Genomic DNA, 18,345 nt, shown 5'->3' with positions numbered 1-18,345 from the left:
AATCTTCTGTACACAGTGGAACCAAGAGACCACCTCTTTCCCCCTGGAGAATCCTTTTAGCCACACTGGTCAGTACGTGGGAAATAAGTGGAGTTGTTAGCACGATGCCAGGGCTCCTGAACTGGCCCAACCAACACCAGGCAACCTGCTGCCAAGCAGCACAGGGCACTCTTTCCTTGTGAGCACTATTGCACCTTAACAGCACAACTCCACATGAGCTCAGGTTTAGATTACTTTAGGTGACAACCTGAACTTTGCAATGGGGCCACCATGAGTAGTTGGCTTAATGTTTCTCTTTTTAACAAGCATGGGACATGCCAAGACCCAACAAAAAGCAGACTCAGGCTTCTTCATTTCTCTGTGCATCACTGCACATTAAGACATTTCCTAAAGCAGGGAAGCACTCACAGTGAGTGGAGTCCCACTGAGCACAGGAGCTCTTGTCAAGGCAATAGTTACAGAGGTCCATGAAGTGCCTGCCTCCTACAGAAGGAAGTGCTATTGGGATTGCTGTGTAGAGAGCTAAGAACAGGAGTAGGACCTCTGCAGTAGGATCACAGCAGTCTTTCTTCCCAGGGAGAGACCAAAGGACGTTGGAACAGTTAATTAACATGATACATGTAGAAGAAAGACCTGTCCTCTCTTGACCAGAGACATGAAGAGAATAGTAGCAATCCCAGGAGCAGCAGAGCACAGGGAGCTTTAATTCATTTACACAGTCAGAATGAGTGCATGCAAATAGATTCAATTTCCATTCTGTAATTGTTTCAATTTTACAACAAATTGCAAGAAATTCTTCCTGGCAAAAAGACACAAAAGCAATGAAGCAAAAGTACAGTGATCTGATTGATCCTTTTGTAACTAACCAAACATAAACAAGGATTAAACATAGCTAACTTCTGTTTACTATTCCAATGACAAAAATCACTTTTAGATAGATGTTTACAGAAAGGGCATATTGGTCCAGGCCTTCCGAGATCCAGCTCTCTGCAGAAATCATTTGTAACAGTCAAATGTTTACCATTTACAGCATTTCAAACAGGGTAACCCCAGGAACTGGAATGCAGCTGGCAGATGGTGAAAGAAATTAAGCTCATGACATGGTTCAGTAAACAGCAAATTATGTTATGCTAGAAGTGCTTGCCACCCCAGGACAACTGCTGCACTCAGGAACTTTCTAGGTGTGCTAGTTTTGGCTGGGATAAACTTAATTTTCTTCATAGTAGCTTGTATTGGGCTGTGTTTTGGATTTGTGCTGAGCACAATGTTGGTATCATGAGGATGTTTCAGTTCAGGGCTGCAGTGAAATGCTCCTGAACTTCCTCGACTTCTGTCAGGACAAAGCCAGCCAGCAAAACTTAACTTGCCAGGTTACCTTGAACCTGAAACCCACTGTGCAAACAGCTCTTCCTTGGCCTTTCTATCTGTCCTCTTTACCAGGAGGTGCTCTCCTGTGGAGCCTGGCAGCACTCTCCAGGCAAGTAACTACATGCCACATGATTAGGAGTCTGGGATAGAGGCATAGGGGATTTGCATAGATCTAGAATGGAAATTGGAGATGGTATTTTCATTTAACCTACTTAAAAACAAAGAGAAATGAAACTGCATATATTTAGTGTCACTTGGATATGACTGTATGCTCTGGATTACAAGGGAGTGAAAAAACGACTGTTTGTAAAGCATTAAAGGACCAGCTGCAATTAACTGGTCTTCCAGTTCTGGAAATCAAAACTGAAAGCCCTGGGAGAAGGGACTGATAACATACTTTGTATTTAAGCTACCTTTCTCTCCCAAAGAATCAATATACTTCTCCCTGCCCCTTGAAGATCTTTTTTTCCACTGCTTTTCCTTATCTTCCCATTGGGTGAAAACAGACTGAAGGCACCCTTTGGCAAACAGGCAGCCAGAGACAAACACTGTTACCATCACCCCTTCCCAACCCTGCTGCAATGCAGAGCGTTCATGGAAGGACATCACAGACTTTTTCTCTCCTGCTATCAGCTTGTTGCTACGTTCTTGCACACTGGCATCCTTCCTACTTATGTTATAACCTCCCTATTTAAAATGTTCTGTAATTCTCAACATTACCACTGAATAATATATTTATTAATTTGTTAGTGCCACTAACTGTCCCTGAGGCTTTTCTTGAGAATGTGTGTCAGCTTATTGATTCTAGCCTTCCCCCTCCCTGCACTGCTTTCCTCCTCTGCCAAGCAGAAACATACTTCGGTGCTGCTTCAGGTCATAATTGGAAAAAAGATAGAAATGTTCAATATGACTCATACATAATTCAGCTTATCAGCTACCCAGGAGAAATGAGAAGAGAAGGTATACGCATGTCTGTTTCTACTACTATCAACAGGAGAAATAATTTCCAGTTACACAAAGTGTACATGGTTTGGTCACAACAGGATCTGCAGTTAGAAGGGAAAAATGAGAGACATGGAAGCAAAGAATAAAAGGGCAGTAGGGAACCAAACTGTTAAAAGAGATTCACTTATGTGAGAATTCCTGATTGCCCAGGAAGACTGGACTCATGCTTCTCTCTTAATATTCAGAATTAAATAAGTTGGCAATTAGAAAGGATAACCCGCTTCTGATCTGTAAAACATAGCAGAAATCTAAATAAAATAAAGCTCCAGCTTAGTTAGCTACAAAGACATCTAATAACAGCCTGCTAAACCCTAACTGTGACTTCTGAATTTAATGTTAAGGCCTATGTTCTAAAGGCAAACTGTGAAGGAGCATTAAAACTTATTGTTATAAAGAATTTTTAATGTAAAAATCAATACCTGATATGTATTTAGCAGCATGTAACCATGAGGACATCTATGATAAGCTTTGTCATGCACCAGGGACCACTGCATTAGTCAAATTCTTGAAAGGAAGTGCAGAATGTCTGCATCATTCAAACTGCCATCTGAGACCAATTACAGAAATTATTTTTACCCCAAAAGCAGAGGGAAAAATCCAATCCTACTTGACAGTCTTGCAAGTACCAAGGGTTCCACATGAAAAGTGCCATTTTCAAATACCTCTACAAAATTTATGTCAGAAAAGTGATGGCATAACGGAGAACTTGGGCACTTATCACTATTTTTGGAAGCCACTGAGGGTAAACTACCATAACCAGGGCAATATCTACTTTACCAAAGTGTAAACAAAGGAATAGTAACAGCAATTAAAAAAAAATAATATTCATAAAATGCAGAAACATCATAATCTCTATCAGACAATGCAGAAAAATAAGATAACCTGACAAAGCTATCCGTAGAAAAGTCTCAGAAAAGGGAAATGTAAAACATTTTTTCTTAAATATAAATACATCATAACAGAATCCATCTTCTTTATCAGTTAAGCCAACATAAAAGGCAGATGTAGCTCTCCATCTTCCCAGACAAGCTCACAACTCTATATGCATGAGACATACAAATTGTTAAGCAGCAAATGTTTCTTAATTTTGCCCATTACAAGAGTGCCCAGCAAGGGGTCGATACTCTTCAGCCTGAGTGGAAAACACAGCCCCCCCCCAGCCTGCAGATCGTTTTTGACCTTATGGGATCATGTTCAACTATCATTACTCCCAATTAAACGAATTTTCCAAACAGAAAAGCAGGCTCAGGGCTTGACTGCTACTGATTTTTGCTTCTGCAGCTCTTAAATTGTGTGCCTGCATGTCTTTTCCTGTCTGTGGTGTTTCCTAATATTTCCTATTTATGTGGTGGTCTGCAAGTTTTACCTCATCAGGAAATCAGCAGGAGCACCATGGAGCTAAGAAATACTGTTGTGCTCCTTGATGCAATGCATGTCTCTGTGGGCCTTTGAACACTTAACAGAGAGCAAATAAATTATTAGCGTGTGTGTGCATGTGCATACACATCCAAGATACATAAAGGCAGCTACAGCCAAAGGAAACAGGAATGTGCATGGAAGAGTGGTATTCAAGCATCCAGTATCACAAAAATCCAGTTGCAGGAAGCATTTAAATGCAGATCTGCACATAAACTGCTGAAAAGAGTTCCACTGAGCTTTATGCACTCACATACACTGCTGCAAAGGCAAGAAGTAACAAAAAGAATGTGATTTTTGTCCCCCAATAATTTTCAAGTCTATAGCACTTGTTATCCTGTTCTTAATAATACTATCACTGGAGAGCAAGCTGATCTTTAAGATGCCCCACCTCCAGAAACAAGATACACAATCACATCAGGTATTGAATGATTTCTATGATTCCCATCACCACGGTGCCTGAGCACATTACAGTTGTTTAATGCATTCTTTGTCACAGAGCAGAAAGGAAAATATGATTACCTCTGTGCTATAAATGAGGATGGGAGAACAAGGAACAATAGGCAACTTGTCATGTGTGGCTGGCACACTCACCACTGGGATAACCACTCTCCTCTGATTCAAAATCCTATAATAAACACTTTCCAGTCTAGTTTCTTCATCACTTAGAAGTTTCCACATCCATCTATAAACAACAAGCAATTTGCCTGAGCCTTTTCCTGCTTGTAAGGGGTAAAAATGCAAGGGGTAAAAATCCATTCAGCCAAATGCCCCAGATTTGTAACACCACAGTACATTTACAAAATCCTATACATAAACAAATGATAGAACACACTGTTGTACTGGAAAAATACCATCTTTCCTTAAAAGCAGAACAGAATTCTGACAATTAAGTATTTAAAAAATCAAGTGTTCACAAGCCTGTTTATATCTAATCAACTGTTTTTCAACAAACCTTTAGCAGAAACAACATAGGAAGCAAAATAAAACCTGCTCATACAGCAGACAACGAGGAAAATCTATTCTTTAACAGAAAAGAGAGAATTAAAAGTTGTGAGTACAGTGAAAAATAAACACAACTAAATTTCACATCAAATTAAAAATCTGAAGAGTAACCTGAAAATCTATGTGCTGCTTTAATCCAGAAGGTGCAGCAACATAGATTAAGTTTCTGATTGACAGATACAATACTTGGATACCGTGCAGATGGGTATTATATGAAAGAAAACAGATGAGAAAAGTATACAAATGTCTCTGCAGATAGCCCTCCAAGTCAGAAATGACACCTCTCATTCAGACAACAAAAACACCCTAAAGACAGTTCAGAATCTGCAATCCTTCCAAGACTGTCTCAAAATAGATGTTCTATTATAGGAGAAATTATAGCAACTACTGCAGGAAGAGCACAGCTTTACCAAATCAACTAGAATATCACCACGCCATTTAAATGCAGTGTATCAACACGTGGCTGCCAAAGCCACGTCTCCTGCCACTTAAGGCATGCAAAAACTTGCCTCTTACCTTCCAGCACTGTTAGCTTGGCACTTGTGTTGATCTCCCCCACGCTGTTGGTGGCTGTGCACTCGTAGATGGCCTCGTCTCGGTGAACACGCAGGGGCTGAATCCGCAGCACTGACCCTGACCCATCGTCAAACTCGATAACCTGGGAGAGGGGAAAGGAAAAACTTCATTACTGTACCTCCTGCAACAGCACTCAAAGTCAAACCAATCTAGGAGATGAAGAACAAAAACCAAAACAAGCCCCATAAGTTCTAATATGCCATGGAGTAAGTTAAGTGTTCCAAATCCAGTAGCACAAAAATTTCAGTGTCAGGAACGTATTTGCCCTCTGAGGAGGCCAGAACAAATGAAGATCCAATGAGGTTCTTTATGGATCAATTAAGGTTGACAAATTATCAACCTGGTAATAAAGATGTGAATCTGATGATTTAAAACATCTGAGCCATATTTGCACTAATGATTTTACTAATCACTGATACAATTTAGTGCCAACTTTCACCTTGATGGAAGAGGAGAATGATATACTCCTCTGAGATTGCTAGGGAAACAGAAACAAAACTTGAATAAAACCTTGAGCACCTACAGCTCATGCTAGCTCCAGCAGTGTGAGGGGTTTTAATGTCCCTCAGCACTGGGTACTTTGCAACTCTGGCATAATCAAAAGTGATGTAATTACACTTCCTTCCCCAGCATAATAAATTAGGTCTTTAATAAATCATTGCCTTTCCATCCATCCTGCTAAGCTGCAAAATACATTATTCTGACTTATACATGGAAGAAAAAGGTATTTATTAGTTTGTAGCTGGATATGCTACTTCATAACAGCAAGGCTGTGAAGGTACAGCCTCAAGCCACTATTAATGCCAAACTCACCCTTCTCCTATTCCAGAGCACAGCAAAAATTGGAAATACTATCTGATTTGCAGACAGTGACAGCATGAGGGAAAGGCAGATGCCACCCACTCCTGTCCCTTGGGAACTGAGGAGACAAAGAGGCTTAAGGGATCCTTCCTTCCAAACACAGATGTCAACCTAGGGCTGCTACCCCGCTGCAAAACTTCCACCCTGTTTCAAGGGCCTGCTTAGGAGAACTTCCCACAGCATAAAGATCAAAAGAGAGAACAGGAAGGAGGAAAACAATGCACCACAAGACTCTCCAGTGACAGGAAAAATAGGAAGAAATCAAAAGGTAACCAAGACCACTGAAAAATCTGTTACTCCTCATGCTGGAAGGAACAGCCCTTCTGTATGAAGAAGAAACCTCTAACACAGTCAGGTAAAGAAAGAGATATATGAATATCACTATAATACACTTTAAAGAATTAATTTTTTAAAAATACTGATTTTTAAATTAAACATGAAACTGTGACAATATACTAAATCTTTACAAAGAACAGAGCTACCGCTAAATTTTAAAACAAGAAAAAGTCAGCTACAGAGATTAATTCACTTCAGTGATAAGGACTAAAAAGGTAAGAGATGAAACAGCAGAAAAGCTCTTTTGCCCTCACTATCCTTTGAACAAACACCGTGTGATAGGAACAAGAGCTACAACTACTAAGAGCCAGACAGGCAGTGAGACCAAAATGTTGTTAATTTGCCAATCATGGATACCTCTTCTGTGTCATAATTTAGTATGTGTACATCAGATTCATTTTTTTTCTCCATTTAAAATTACTTCCAAATTTTCCCTAATTAAAACTAAAAATGAAGTAAAATTAAGAGTTACTTAGGGAAAAAAAAAATATTCACTGTCTCCTGACACAAGCTATGCATCCAAACTGACATGAACAAAGGTATGACATGCTCATATAAATGCATATAATATGGCATAGCCCTCTGGTCAGCCACAACAACAAGCACCAAATTCACTTAGAAATTAGAATCTTTTAATAGTTACTATACAACAAAACTTTTACCAGGGAAAAATAACAATGTAAAACAAGATTAAAATTGATTACTTTAATCAAAGTTTTCTGCTCACATAGGAAATCATGATTAAAATTGGTGACTTGAATCAATCCATTCTGGGCAGCAAAGTCATCTTGTGCTCCAGTCAGGAAAGCAAGAACATCAAAGACAGGGGATTAGAGAAAAGGCAGCAGAATGTAGAAGGGTCACATTTGCAAGGGCAGTTTTAGAGAAGGGAGCCCAACACCAAAAAAGGAAAGCGGAGAAAAAGGTGGAGAAAGTCAGCGAAAAGATATTTGCTATGTAAAATATAAACCAAATTGGACCCTTTTTCAAAGATGTTTCTGATCCCTGCTCTTCTCCCTTCCCTTCTCTCCTACTTTAGCTCACAGGGATGTCAATTAACCCTTCACCATTCCCTTTCCAAGTACCTTTGTGGGAGGGATGGCAGTAGCCAACACTTAGAAAGATTTCCAGTAGTGATCTGGCATCTCACTTTTGAATTCCACTGGGGATTGTAGGTCAAAGAGGTGCCTTATAAATTCTGACAATGAAAATAGAAAAATACTGCTAGATCCAACTCTTGTCTGCCATCCAATTCTCTGTAAGCCCCAGTCTCCCATCTGAAGGAGGATGTCCTGTTGGTGTGTTCCCAGCCTCGTGCTCAAAGGACACCACCTGCTCTGCAGATTGCATTGCTGCAGGGAAGGGAACTCGCTTTACACCAAAGCTTTACACTCTGCATTGTAGTGACAAAGAGATACCCAGGCTGCAGTGATGATAACTGTGCAATTAAGACCTGTGAGGATTAGACTGATTACCAAATTTTCAGGTTTGGGCTTTTTTTCTTTTTCTCCTTTTGTTAATTACCTCAAACCGCTGAGAACTGACTTTCTTCCCCTTCTTCATCCACGTGATACGCGGTTTGGGCTCTCCTGTTGCCTGACACACAAAAGAGGCCACTCCTCCAGAAATCCCAATCTGATCTTCAGGAGCCTTCATAAACGTTGGCTTGCCTGGAAAAATAACCAAATCACCCCCATGAGGACATCAGGTAAGCATGGAATGTGTCATGTTAATCTAAGATAACTGGTGCTCTTACTACAAATCCAGGTTGAATGGCCCCAGCCACACAAATTCAGTGCAACTGTACCTTTTTCTCCTGAAATGAATAAAAGTCCATCTGGCTTGACTGTGAATGAGAGCAACAGGAGGCTCCCCCTGCCCCCTGGGCATTCATTCAGGTATATGACAATTTGGAACCATTTTTACGGTTTATTTTCTAATAAATGGATTTTTGCAGATTTATACTGTGGTCATAGCACTGGAAATTACAGAACAGCTGACACATCAAACCTATGAAATGTACCATACCTTGACATTAGTTTTACTGAAGCTGTTAACACATCCATAAAAATTAACAGGTAGTTTTAAGTATACAAGTAACAAGCTTTAGTTTTATTTTAAATGTGGACTGACATGAAAATCCTACAGTTTAAGTATCTGGAGACCTGCAGAGGCTAGTCTATGCTTGTTAAGAAACTAATCATTAGAAGTCAAAGTCAGCAAAGAAACCAAAGTGGCACTCAGGCATGAAAGACTCGACAAAAATGAAAAAAAAATTTGAATAATCAATTAAAAATCTCATTAAAATAGTGCAGTGTCTTCAAGGTTTACATAACAGATCGAGATAGATAAAACTATGCATCCAGTATTGAATTTCTCATCTGTACTTGCTCTATGGGAAAATTTTGCACTGTGTGATCTGCAGATCATCTTGAAACACTGCTTGGTCCTCATCAGAAGCATTTGATGATCCCACATTCCTGTAAAACACTAAAACATTTAACTTCACAGAGAGAGTTATGAGAGTCCAACCATGACATGCTCTGTCCTCAACAAGCTTCTGTGAAAGAGTATCACAGACCCGGCCTCACCACAGAAATTCCTCACAGCAGTATACTGAATTTTGCTACCCTTGGTAAAGAGAGCCCCAGGACTGTGCTCAAAATCCAGGAAATGCCTTTTAATACATGATGGCTGCTGTCTAAAGGCTTTGGCACATTGTCCTGACATGAACAGCGAGCAATTATTAAGCCTGCTTGCTTAACTGATGCTGATTCCACATATTTACTCATCTATAATCATGCCTATTTCTACTTAGTTTGTATTTACATATCTCTCTGTTTATTCACCTCTCATCTATTTCAGAGAAATGTTAATTTACCATTCAGGCTGCTAGTGATGGCATTGTGATTGACTGTTCTGCTATGCAGTGTGCTGAGCTGATGTCTTGTATTGCACTTCAGCAGCTGATTTGGTTTTCTGATTTTCTGTTATTTACCCTGTCATCTTAGTTAAATAGTGTAATTTTTTTCCAAATGGCAAATACAGCAGAATCCAAAAACTTTTGTCCTTGAAGAATACAATGCAATTAGATCTCTGACTTTATACTTACACCCCAGCACATACACTGAGGACTTACTTTACTTTTGTACATTTAAAAAAGATCAATACTATTAAAACCAGAACAAAAGGAAATTGAATGTTCACCTGCAGTAAAAGCTCAAAAACCTGCTGCCTAGATTTTGCATTGTTGCAATGAACCTTTTTCCCTTGCACATTTAATTGAGCAACACTGATTTCTGGAAACCATCTAAATCCTCTGAGACTGGACACAGAAGTACACCTGCATATAAACCAAATTCTCAGCCAGAGAAAGGGTATTCCTACAAAGGCATTTTAAACATTTCTATGCCCTGAAGTTTTGAAATGGTAGGAAAGTACTAGTTAAGCAAACCTATAATCCTGAGCCCTGGCCCCAGGACAATAGAGTCAGGCATGAGCATACATACTTTTATACTCATTTGTAACTGATGCAGCAAATCCCAAAACTCATCTCAGTGAGAGTGAACACAAGTGCAACAGAGTATTCACCAAACTCTTGATATCTGCGGAAAATGCATGCTAAGTGCACCAGACAACCTCCACACCTCCCCTCCAACCAACATCTCTGTAGCTCCACTGCCCAGAGGAAGCTGCCATGAGACTATCACTAATTCCCTCCAAGGGGCAACACTGGGGACAGGGCCAGATCATGGTACAAACTGTCTTTTTTAGCCCATTTTGAGCATTTGTACTCTTAGGGTAGGCCTTAAAACACAGTCAGGAAAAATAAGGATGTACCGCAAATATAGACATAACCTACATGTGGTCTTTTCCCTCTCCCTAAATTCAAAATGAACAATGTCCATAGAAGATGATGCATGTAGGAAGGTTTGTTGCTCAAACACAATATATATAAATACAAGGAACTGAAGTGTCTTTTGCAGTAAAAACCAGTCTTTTCCTTCATAACCTATGGACAAAAGCTGAAGATTTCCTGTTGAAAGCTTAAGGGGTGGGGGGAAAGGAAGAAGAGCTATTGTGTTTCCAAGACAAATCTGAAATACCATCCCAGGGAAGCCCTGGATGACAGCAGGGAGAGGTGCTGGATGGCTGGGTGCTCATCACACCCACCTTCACTCACTCCATCACACGGAGTAACAACTCCAGACTGGCACAGTTCCCATAAATCCAGACTACTCCAGCCTTTCTCTCTCAGTGACAGATCCCTGGAGCACATTCAGGCCTCACCCTCTGAACCAATTCTTGCTCCTCACTTCAAATCAAAGCTCCTATTACACCAGGAGTAGAAGCCACTGCTCTCATTTCTATTCATTCATAAGCTTCAGGCAGGAAAATGGGAAAACTTTCACCTTCTTGGCTGAAATTTTCCCTTTTTGGTCTTTGCTCAGAATGAAATTATTCTAGAAGGTTTATGGGAACAACACAGTTCTGAGGATGAAGACTGTAAAAAACAGAATATTTCTTTCTCTTGTAAGAAACTGGTTTCATCTTACTTGGCTGGGGGCAGAAAAATAACAACTTTCGCAGACATGCTCTCCACTGAGAAATTAAAATAAAACCAAAAAAACAGCATTTCAGAAAAAGAGGACTTTGCTTTTGCATTTTGTAGTGTTGAAAAAGACACTTGCCGAGCAAGCACATATTTGTGGATAATCCTATAAAGTGAATCCCAAGGGGGGCCTCATGACATGGACAAAATGCTTGCAGAGATTTAGGCACACACTGCTCTACTGAATTAACCTGGAAAAACAGCAGAAAACTCATGCAGTGTCCTGAGCTGGGTGTGTGACGTGTTTGGAAAACAAAAAAAAAAAAAAAAAAAAGCTCCTTTGAATTATATTTTAAAAGGTGCACCAGAACTTGCAAAGAAAGCCAGAGACAGTCAGGTATTCTCTAAGCAATAGAGCTGTGGTCTGCCCTTCCCTGGGAAACCAAGAGTGATGGGTTTGGCAGGGGAACCTGAAGCCCTCAAAGACAGAACCTCAGGTTTCCTGAAGAGCCACTCCACCTTTCCTGGAGGCACCTCAGAGCCAGGCACAGCCATGAAGATGCCTCTCTCACCTGTATGTTATATTAAAACAAAATAAATATATATGTATATAGCTCCTTGCTATTCTGGTAAATTTTTCTGTGAAACAATTCTTGTAAATCAGAAAACCACCTCAGCACCTGTTTTAAAATCTGTCCTACCAAACATCTGTAGTATAAGAGTAAAATTTCAGTTCCCTTTTCCAGGTTTTCCTTTCTTTACCAGGTAAATTCAGAGTAATTTCACCACGTGTGCTGGTTTTAGGTTGTGCAGCTTCTTAGCGACCCCAAAGGACTTTCCCAGAAAAGTATCTCTTGTCAGGTTTCCTTCAAGGCTGAGGACAGAGCTGTGGCCTCCCTCTAACTTGGCAAGGTGTCTTTTATGTGAACCATGGTCTTTGAGGAGTAACATATAATCTGCATTACCTGACTTGAATACTAGCCAGATCCCTGAAAAATGATGCTGGCTCCTAGGTATTTAGCACAGATGCTTGCATTTTTATACACATGAAGCATACAATTGTCGTGTAAAATAAGTTTCCTTGTAATTCTGTAAGAGCCAAAAATTTCAAGTGACTGAAACATAATATATGCCAATATAAATATACATAATATACACAAATGTTAACTTGTATTTCAAACACCCATCATTTTCTTAAAATAAATGGGAAAATAAAATAGAATCTGGATGCATTTTCAGTATTCAGCACTCACCTAAAATATTCCTCATCCAAAAATTTTAATTCAAGGACTGGCAACATAATCCTCCTTCTGTTCTTGTGGATGCCATTTTTCCAAAGGGTCACAAACAAATTTGAGGAAAAATGTATTACTGAACATGTCTGCAATTAAGTGTTCTATGAACACCCACCTGCTGTGAGAGATTTTGAAGAAAAAAAAATCTCTGTCCTCATGGTACAAGTTCTCACTACTCTAAATAGATGGGCAGCCAAAAATAAGACTTGTGCTGTAGGAGAGGGAAGCTTGTATTTTTATCCAGAAGCTTTTACAGCTTGAACTAAATTAAGAATGGAAGCAGACTCCTCTGTGAAGAACAAACTTACAGTTGCAATGTAAGACGAGCTGGATAAGGACATACAATAGGCATGGGCAATCTTATTTAGGTGCCTGGGCTAAATGAAAAATAAGAAATTATTGACACTGGAATGAATGAACAGATCACAATGAAATCAGCTCCTGACCCTGGAAATTGTGAAATTCAGGATTGAAATCCCTGGCTTCAACCTTTCCTGTCACATACACAAAGGCACAACTGTGCCTCACCTTCCTCTGTAAAATTAACCTGCTGTTCTCACATGGCTGCTGTCAGGATGAATATGCGAAAAATGATGATGTGGCTCAGTTGTAACACTGGGAAGAAACCAACAATGACACAGACTTTCTCATGTTCATGACTGACTTTAAAGTGAAAATAAAGTGGTCCAGAAGACAGAGGTGGCTCATGCTTTTATATATAGCTAAAGTATTTCTCTGTTTCCTTTATGATCCTGGATGACTGATATCTGTGCATGGATGGATGCCTACTGGAAAGATACTCTGGAGAAAGCTGATCTGTGATTCTTCTAAGCATCCACTGCAGGGCAGGAGACAAGTCAGTGGGCTCTTCAGCTATCCTTGTGATTAGTACCCTTATGCTTTCCTTACAATAGTTCCTGCCCATTTGTAATTAGCAGGAAGATTGTTTGGCAAAATACAATTTTACAAACCTGCACTTTTTTTTTCTTGGATAATTTATATGTAAGAAGAGCCTTGAAATAACATTTATTTAACAACAGCTTCGTAAAGCCTCTGTGGGTCTCAGTGAGCACAAGGCAAGTTCATTCTTTATTTCTCCTATTTTGGTTTTATTTCACTAAGATGACAGCACTCTGTAAATGAAACTTTTGTCCTTTGCTGTTTGGTGCAAAGTACTTATTAAATAAATGCAAATGTATGTGTTGGGGTGTTGCATGCTCAGATACTTACACAATCTTCTTTTTATCCAGGGTATGGATCATAATCTTTTCTCCCAACCACTTTAAAAAACACTTAACAGCACCCCAATCACAGAAAATGGCACTCCAAATTCAACATGTTACTTAGATCAATCTGAATTACAGGTTACCTCATGTTACCTGCATATTTCCTCTTTTTTTTATGATCTTATTTTATTAAGTTTTAATGCCTAAGTGATTCCCAACAGCTAGGACAAATGATTCTGCTATTCCAATCCAATTTTAGTGGTTGAGTTTTCCAGCTTCAAGTGTGAATGTCCATGATAATCAAATCTACAAACATTATCTCAGAGCAAGTTGCATTTCTCGTGCCGCCTTTTCCTGACTTCCATGAAGTTACTCAGAGGTAACTTCTGAGTTTGTACAAAATGAAATCAAATAAAGTGAATGATTAATATCCAAAATTCCAAGAAGTAGATATTTTAACACGTTCAATGACCTCTGTAACTTTCAGTAAAACAATTACATTACAAAAATAACAAAAGCAGCCATCCAGCACAAGCTGTGCTTCTCCCTGAACACCAGCTGGAAACACACTGAACTAAGATTCAAGGCACTCATTTCAGCAGGCCAGACTCACTGTGCTTTGTTTATCTGAAGTTAGCTCAACTAAAGGAGAATGCAAGAGTACATACATGTAAGGTTAAGTATATACTTTTATCAGCATTTGTAGGGACTTAAGCTCAGAAATTCTGACAGTCTTCAGCTCCTATTTCTTCACCATCTTGGCAAAGAGGCTCTTTCCTGAGCATAAGCCCAATCTAAAGGCAAAGCCTTTGACAAGGCTGGGGTGTCTCTGCAGACACACAGCAGAACTTCCACACCCAGAGAGGCATTTCCAAGCCCTCTTTTCCCTTTTGCCAGCACAGGATTCATACTCACAAGTTCAAGCCAAAATCAAGTATTTTAAAATTTCTTCTTGAAGAAGCATCTTAAAACCTTCTGAATCCAGACAGTTACACATAAATCAGCCCTTCACCAACAGAAACTCAGCCTTCCCTGTCAAATGCTGATGTTTGAATAAACCTGCTTATTCCACAGCAATATGGGTTAAAACCATTAGCTCACTCAAGTGTTGAGGCCATGATTACTGGATATTAATAAACTACAGCAAAGCCTGTCATCATAGTACTGCACTTGAGTAAATTTCTAATTCTGTCTCTTTATGAATCATGGAAATTGTTTACAAAGTTTAAACGTCTAAAATTAACCATGATACTGAACCAGAATTGTCTCAGGCAGCCATCACACAAGGATGCTGTGCAAGGCACATTCTGGGTGCTGATTTATTTGTTTCATGTTTTATGTAGACAACTTAGACCTTAACACAGTGGGGAGGTGGTTTTTCTCCATATCACATCTGCAGGGGGCCTACAGATTTTCCACACAGGGTGGCAAATTTTCTCCGTTATTTTTCCAGGCTGTTGTAATTGCAATGTCTTTCTCAAAGTGCCTGGCTGGCTATCAGTGTGAGCTGCTTTACATCTCAGTAAGAAAATCCCTAACTATGGCTAATCCCCAGGCTTTGACTGACTCTTGTCCACAGGAAGGGGGAGGGGGGGAAAATAAATCAATCCCTCTACTATGGCATCATTCTTATTTGCTTCCAATACCTGAAATAACATGTAACCAAAAAAAAAAAGAGAAAAATATTCCAAGCAGCATAAAGCAGTTCTGCATACAACTGAAAAATAATGATTAAAAACAAAGCAGAAAAACAGCCCAGTAAAACATCCTTCTAGAACCTGAGGTTGCCTTCATTTCCCATCTTCTTGTTTTTACGTTTCCCTAGAGCACTCACATCATGTGTGTGCAGCCTGTTACATATTTTGGGGAAAAGCCAAAGCTATATATGGGTTCAGCTTTAACTTCCCAGCACTTATACCAAGCATTACACAGAGCAGAAAAACAAAGGAGAGCAGAGAAGTGCTGCTCTAACTGCAGACCTTCCACAGCAGCCTCACAGAATGGTTTTCTGCTTTAATTTAAAACTGAAACCTGAAGTCAAATTTCCACCTGGTAATAGCTTAAAGGCATTTCCAATTAACTTGGTAATACACACTTTCTGAGTTAATAAATTTTTCAGCCTCTGTGTTTAATACAATTAAGCATTTGGGCCTTTGGCCTTAGACCTTATTCAGCTTGAGAAAGGATTGCAGGGAGACAGCCTCCAATTATCACCATTAACACAACATTCACTTAAGGGCTTTCAAATGCATACATATAGAACATTCATTTAATCATACACAAAATTCAGTACCTGAATTCAGGCTGCCTCTCTCTTGCACACAATATGTACAAGGGACAAGAGAATAAAACCCCCATCTAAGGGGCTCTAAAATCAAGTCATCACCACACTGCCTAATGCAGCACAGAACAGCTCTGCCTGCTCCTAGCAACTTACTTTCCCTTCCATATCCACATTTTGTTATTTGCAAATTTCTTCAAAACTTCAAAGTTAATAAAGCATATTGCATAGTGTAAAGAACCCGCTAAGATATGCAGAACCAGGAAACAGACAAAACTGAAATCTTGCGCTTGAAAAAAGATGAAAATTAATTTTGCCAGCATGCCTACCACATTAAACAACTTTTTTTTTTACACAAAAGGATTAAAAGGTTTTAATCCTTTTTTTGCAAGCAGCTAGTTCTTGATTCAGCAGTTCAAAAGGCTTTGCCAAGTTCAGGTTTTTCCTCTGCTTTCAAGAATTAAAAGCGAGTGCAAACCTTATTTTGTAAACAGATACCATAGTAGAATGATTCTAACAGAACTCGGAGCCAAAAGAAGTGACCTCTTCAGAATATTTGCTACTAAAGCAAAGGCATTCTGGGTTCTCAGGAAGAGACCTGCATTTCATTTTAATGCCACTGTATGTTGCTCTGTTCTCCTCCTATAGTAATGAACCAAATTTCTGCCTCATCTATTGGTAAAGAAGAAGACTTTCTGCTTAATGATAGCAAGTGCATGCTGGCACTTCTGTAATACAATTATTTTTTTCTATTTGTGCAAACTGTTTTATCATGCTGCAGCTGTAGTATGGTCTGCAGAAAACCAAGAAACATAATTTCCACATTTAAATGTTTACCAGAGCAAAGCTAGGTACCCAAGCAAATGCTCTCAAGTGGGGGAAAGAAAAAAGAAGCAGATCACAGAATGTTCTGAGTTGAAAGGCACCCACAAGGATCATCAAGTCCAACTCTTACATGATTGGCCCACAAATGTATTAAATCCACAACCCTGGTGTTACCAGCACCATGCTCTAAACAACTAAGCTAATCTCAGGGTCTCAATCATTTCGACTCAGTCTTTCCTGAAATTTCCTGAAAAACAGGTCTATTTCCCCATTAAAAGGCTTCCTCCAAGTCAGACTCCTTGGAAACTTGGATAGAGGTTCAAAACTGAAAGTTTGAGCAATTCTGGGAGACATCACTGAGCATTTTTTACCCAGTAATGAAGTACTTTTGCAGTGTCTGAATGATGAGCCTCACACAACTGAAAAGCCCTTTGAGCAGTTTTGATGGCAGGGCTACCACCTCCACCTGGCAGCAATTCCAGCTCCACATCAGAAAGAGAAGGACTACACTGACTGTCACAGCCACTCTGTGCAGCACCCAGGAGCTGCAGGGACACTGAGATGCTGAGTCAGAAAAACTCCAGAAGCCACTGTGCAGGAACCACCACTGTGGCTCTCCCCACAATGGCTCTACATGGAAAACCTCTGATTCTGTAGAACCTGACAGATGTCCAAACCCCACAGTAAAGAGAACCAGTGACAGATGCCAGACACTTAGAGTTTTACAGCTGCCACAACCCAGGTGTGCCCTGTGCACAGAGCAGGGCAGGTGCTTCATCCCAGGAGGAGCCTGGTTCCCTCCACCACACAGGGCTTTCTGGTTCAGAAATGACTGAGTCCTAGAAGAGCATCAAAATTAATCACCTTCATGTTTGCTGCATTCTTGATTTAAATTTTTCTAGCATCCATTCCTTGCTGTGTTATGAATTTAACAGATAAAATGAAAACCTCTTTTCACTTTAATAACTTTTTTCTGTGTAGAAAACTCTAAACTGAGTTTCTTAAATCTCCAGCTACCAGGCATGGTTTCAGATTTTATTTTCCTGTGGCCCTTTACCCGCACCAAACTTTTACATTATTTCACCCAATTATGCACAAGAAATGCAGAAAGCCAAAGTCCATATGGAGATGTTACGATTCCCCATGCTGTGGCCACCAGGTCCATCCTGAAGCCTAGCAGAAGTAATGGGACCACAGGGTGCTGAGTTTGAAATTCCAGAGCTGGCTGAGGATGCGTGTGCAGGCTGGAGGATGCACTGCAGAGGAAAGGCTGCACACAGGACCTGTGGGGCTGGAGAGCCACCCCAGTGGTGGCACTGGGGCTGCTGGGGATATCTTGGCAAGGCAGCACATATATTCCATCGAGGAGGGGGTTATTTCAGACAGTGTACTTTACTGTCACCAAGCCAGAACACTCCCTGCTACCCAGAGTACCCAAACATCCCTAGTTAAAATGATCAGTACAATCCACACTTGTTTAGCACATGTTCCTTGCTCATCATGGAGTCCTGCTGCAAGTCATAGACCTCACTCCGACACCAACTCCTGCAGTACTGATTCCTAGGACATTAGCAAACCAAAATTCAACAGGAATGACAG

General features: G+C 40.0%; 1 protein-coding gene across 6 annotated transcripts in view; it reads right to left on the bottom strand.

Moving 5' to 3' along the window:
• Positions 1–18,345, bottom strand: part of PTPRF (protein tyrosine phosphatase receptor type F) — a 368,934-nt gene that overhangs the window by 183,276 nt on the left and 167,313 nt on the right. For all 6 annotated transcript variants that reach the window (XM_079313895.1, XM_079313894.1, XM_079313898.1 and 3 more), the window contains 2 exons: positions 8,092–8,237; positions 5,311–5,452 (listed from right to left, as the gene is read on the bottom strand). In XM_079313895.1, the coding sequence (XP_079170021.1) occupies positions 5,311–5,452; positions 8,092–8,237 (288 nt within the window). The remainder of the gene's footprint in view (positions 1–5,310; positions 5,453–8,091; positions 8,238–18,345) is intronic.

This window comes from Erithacus rubecula (genome assembly GCF_903797595.1).
Source record: "Erithacus rubecula genome assembly, chromosome: 10".
NCBI lineage: Eukaryota > Metazoa > Chordata > Aves > Passeriformes > Muscicapidae > Erithacus > Erithacus rubecula.
The sequence above is the reverse complement of the archived record's forward strand: the minus strand, read 5'-3'. Positions and strand labels throughout refer to the sequence as shown.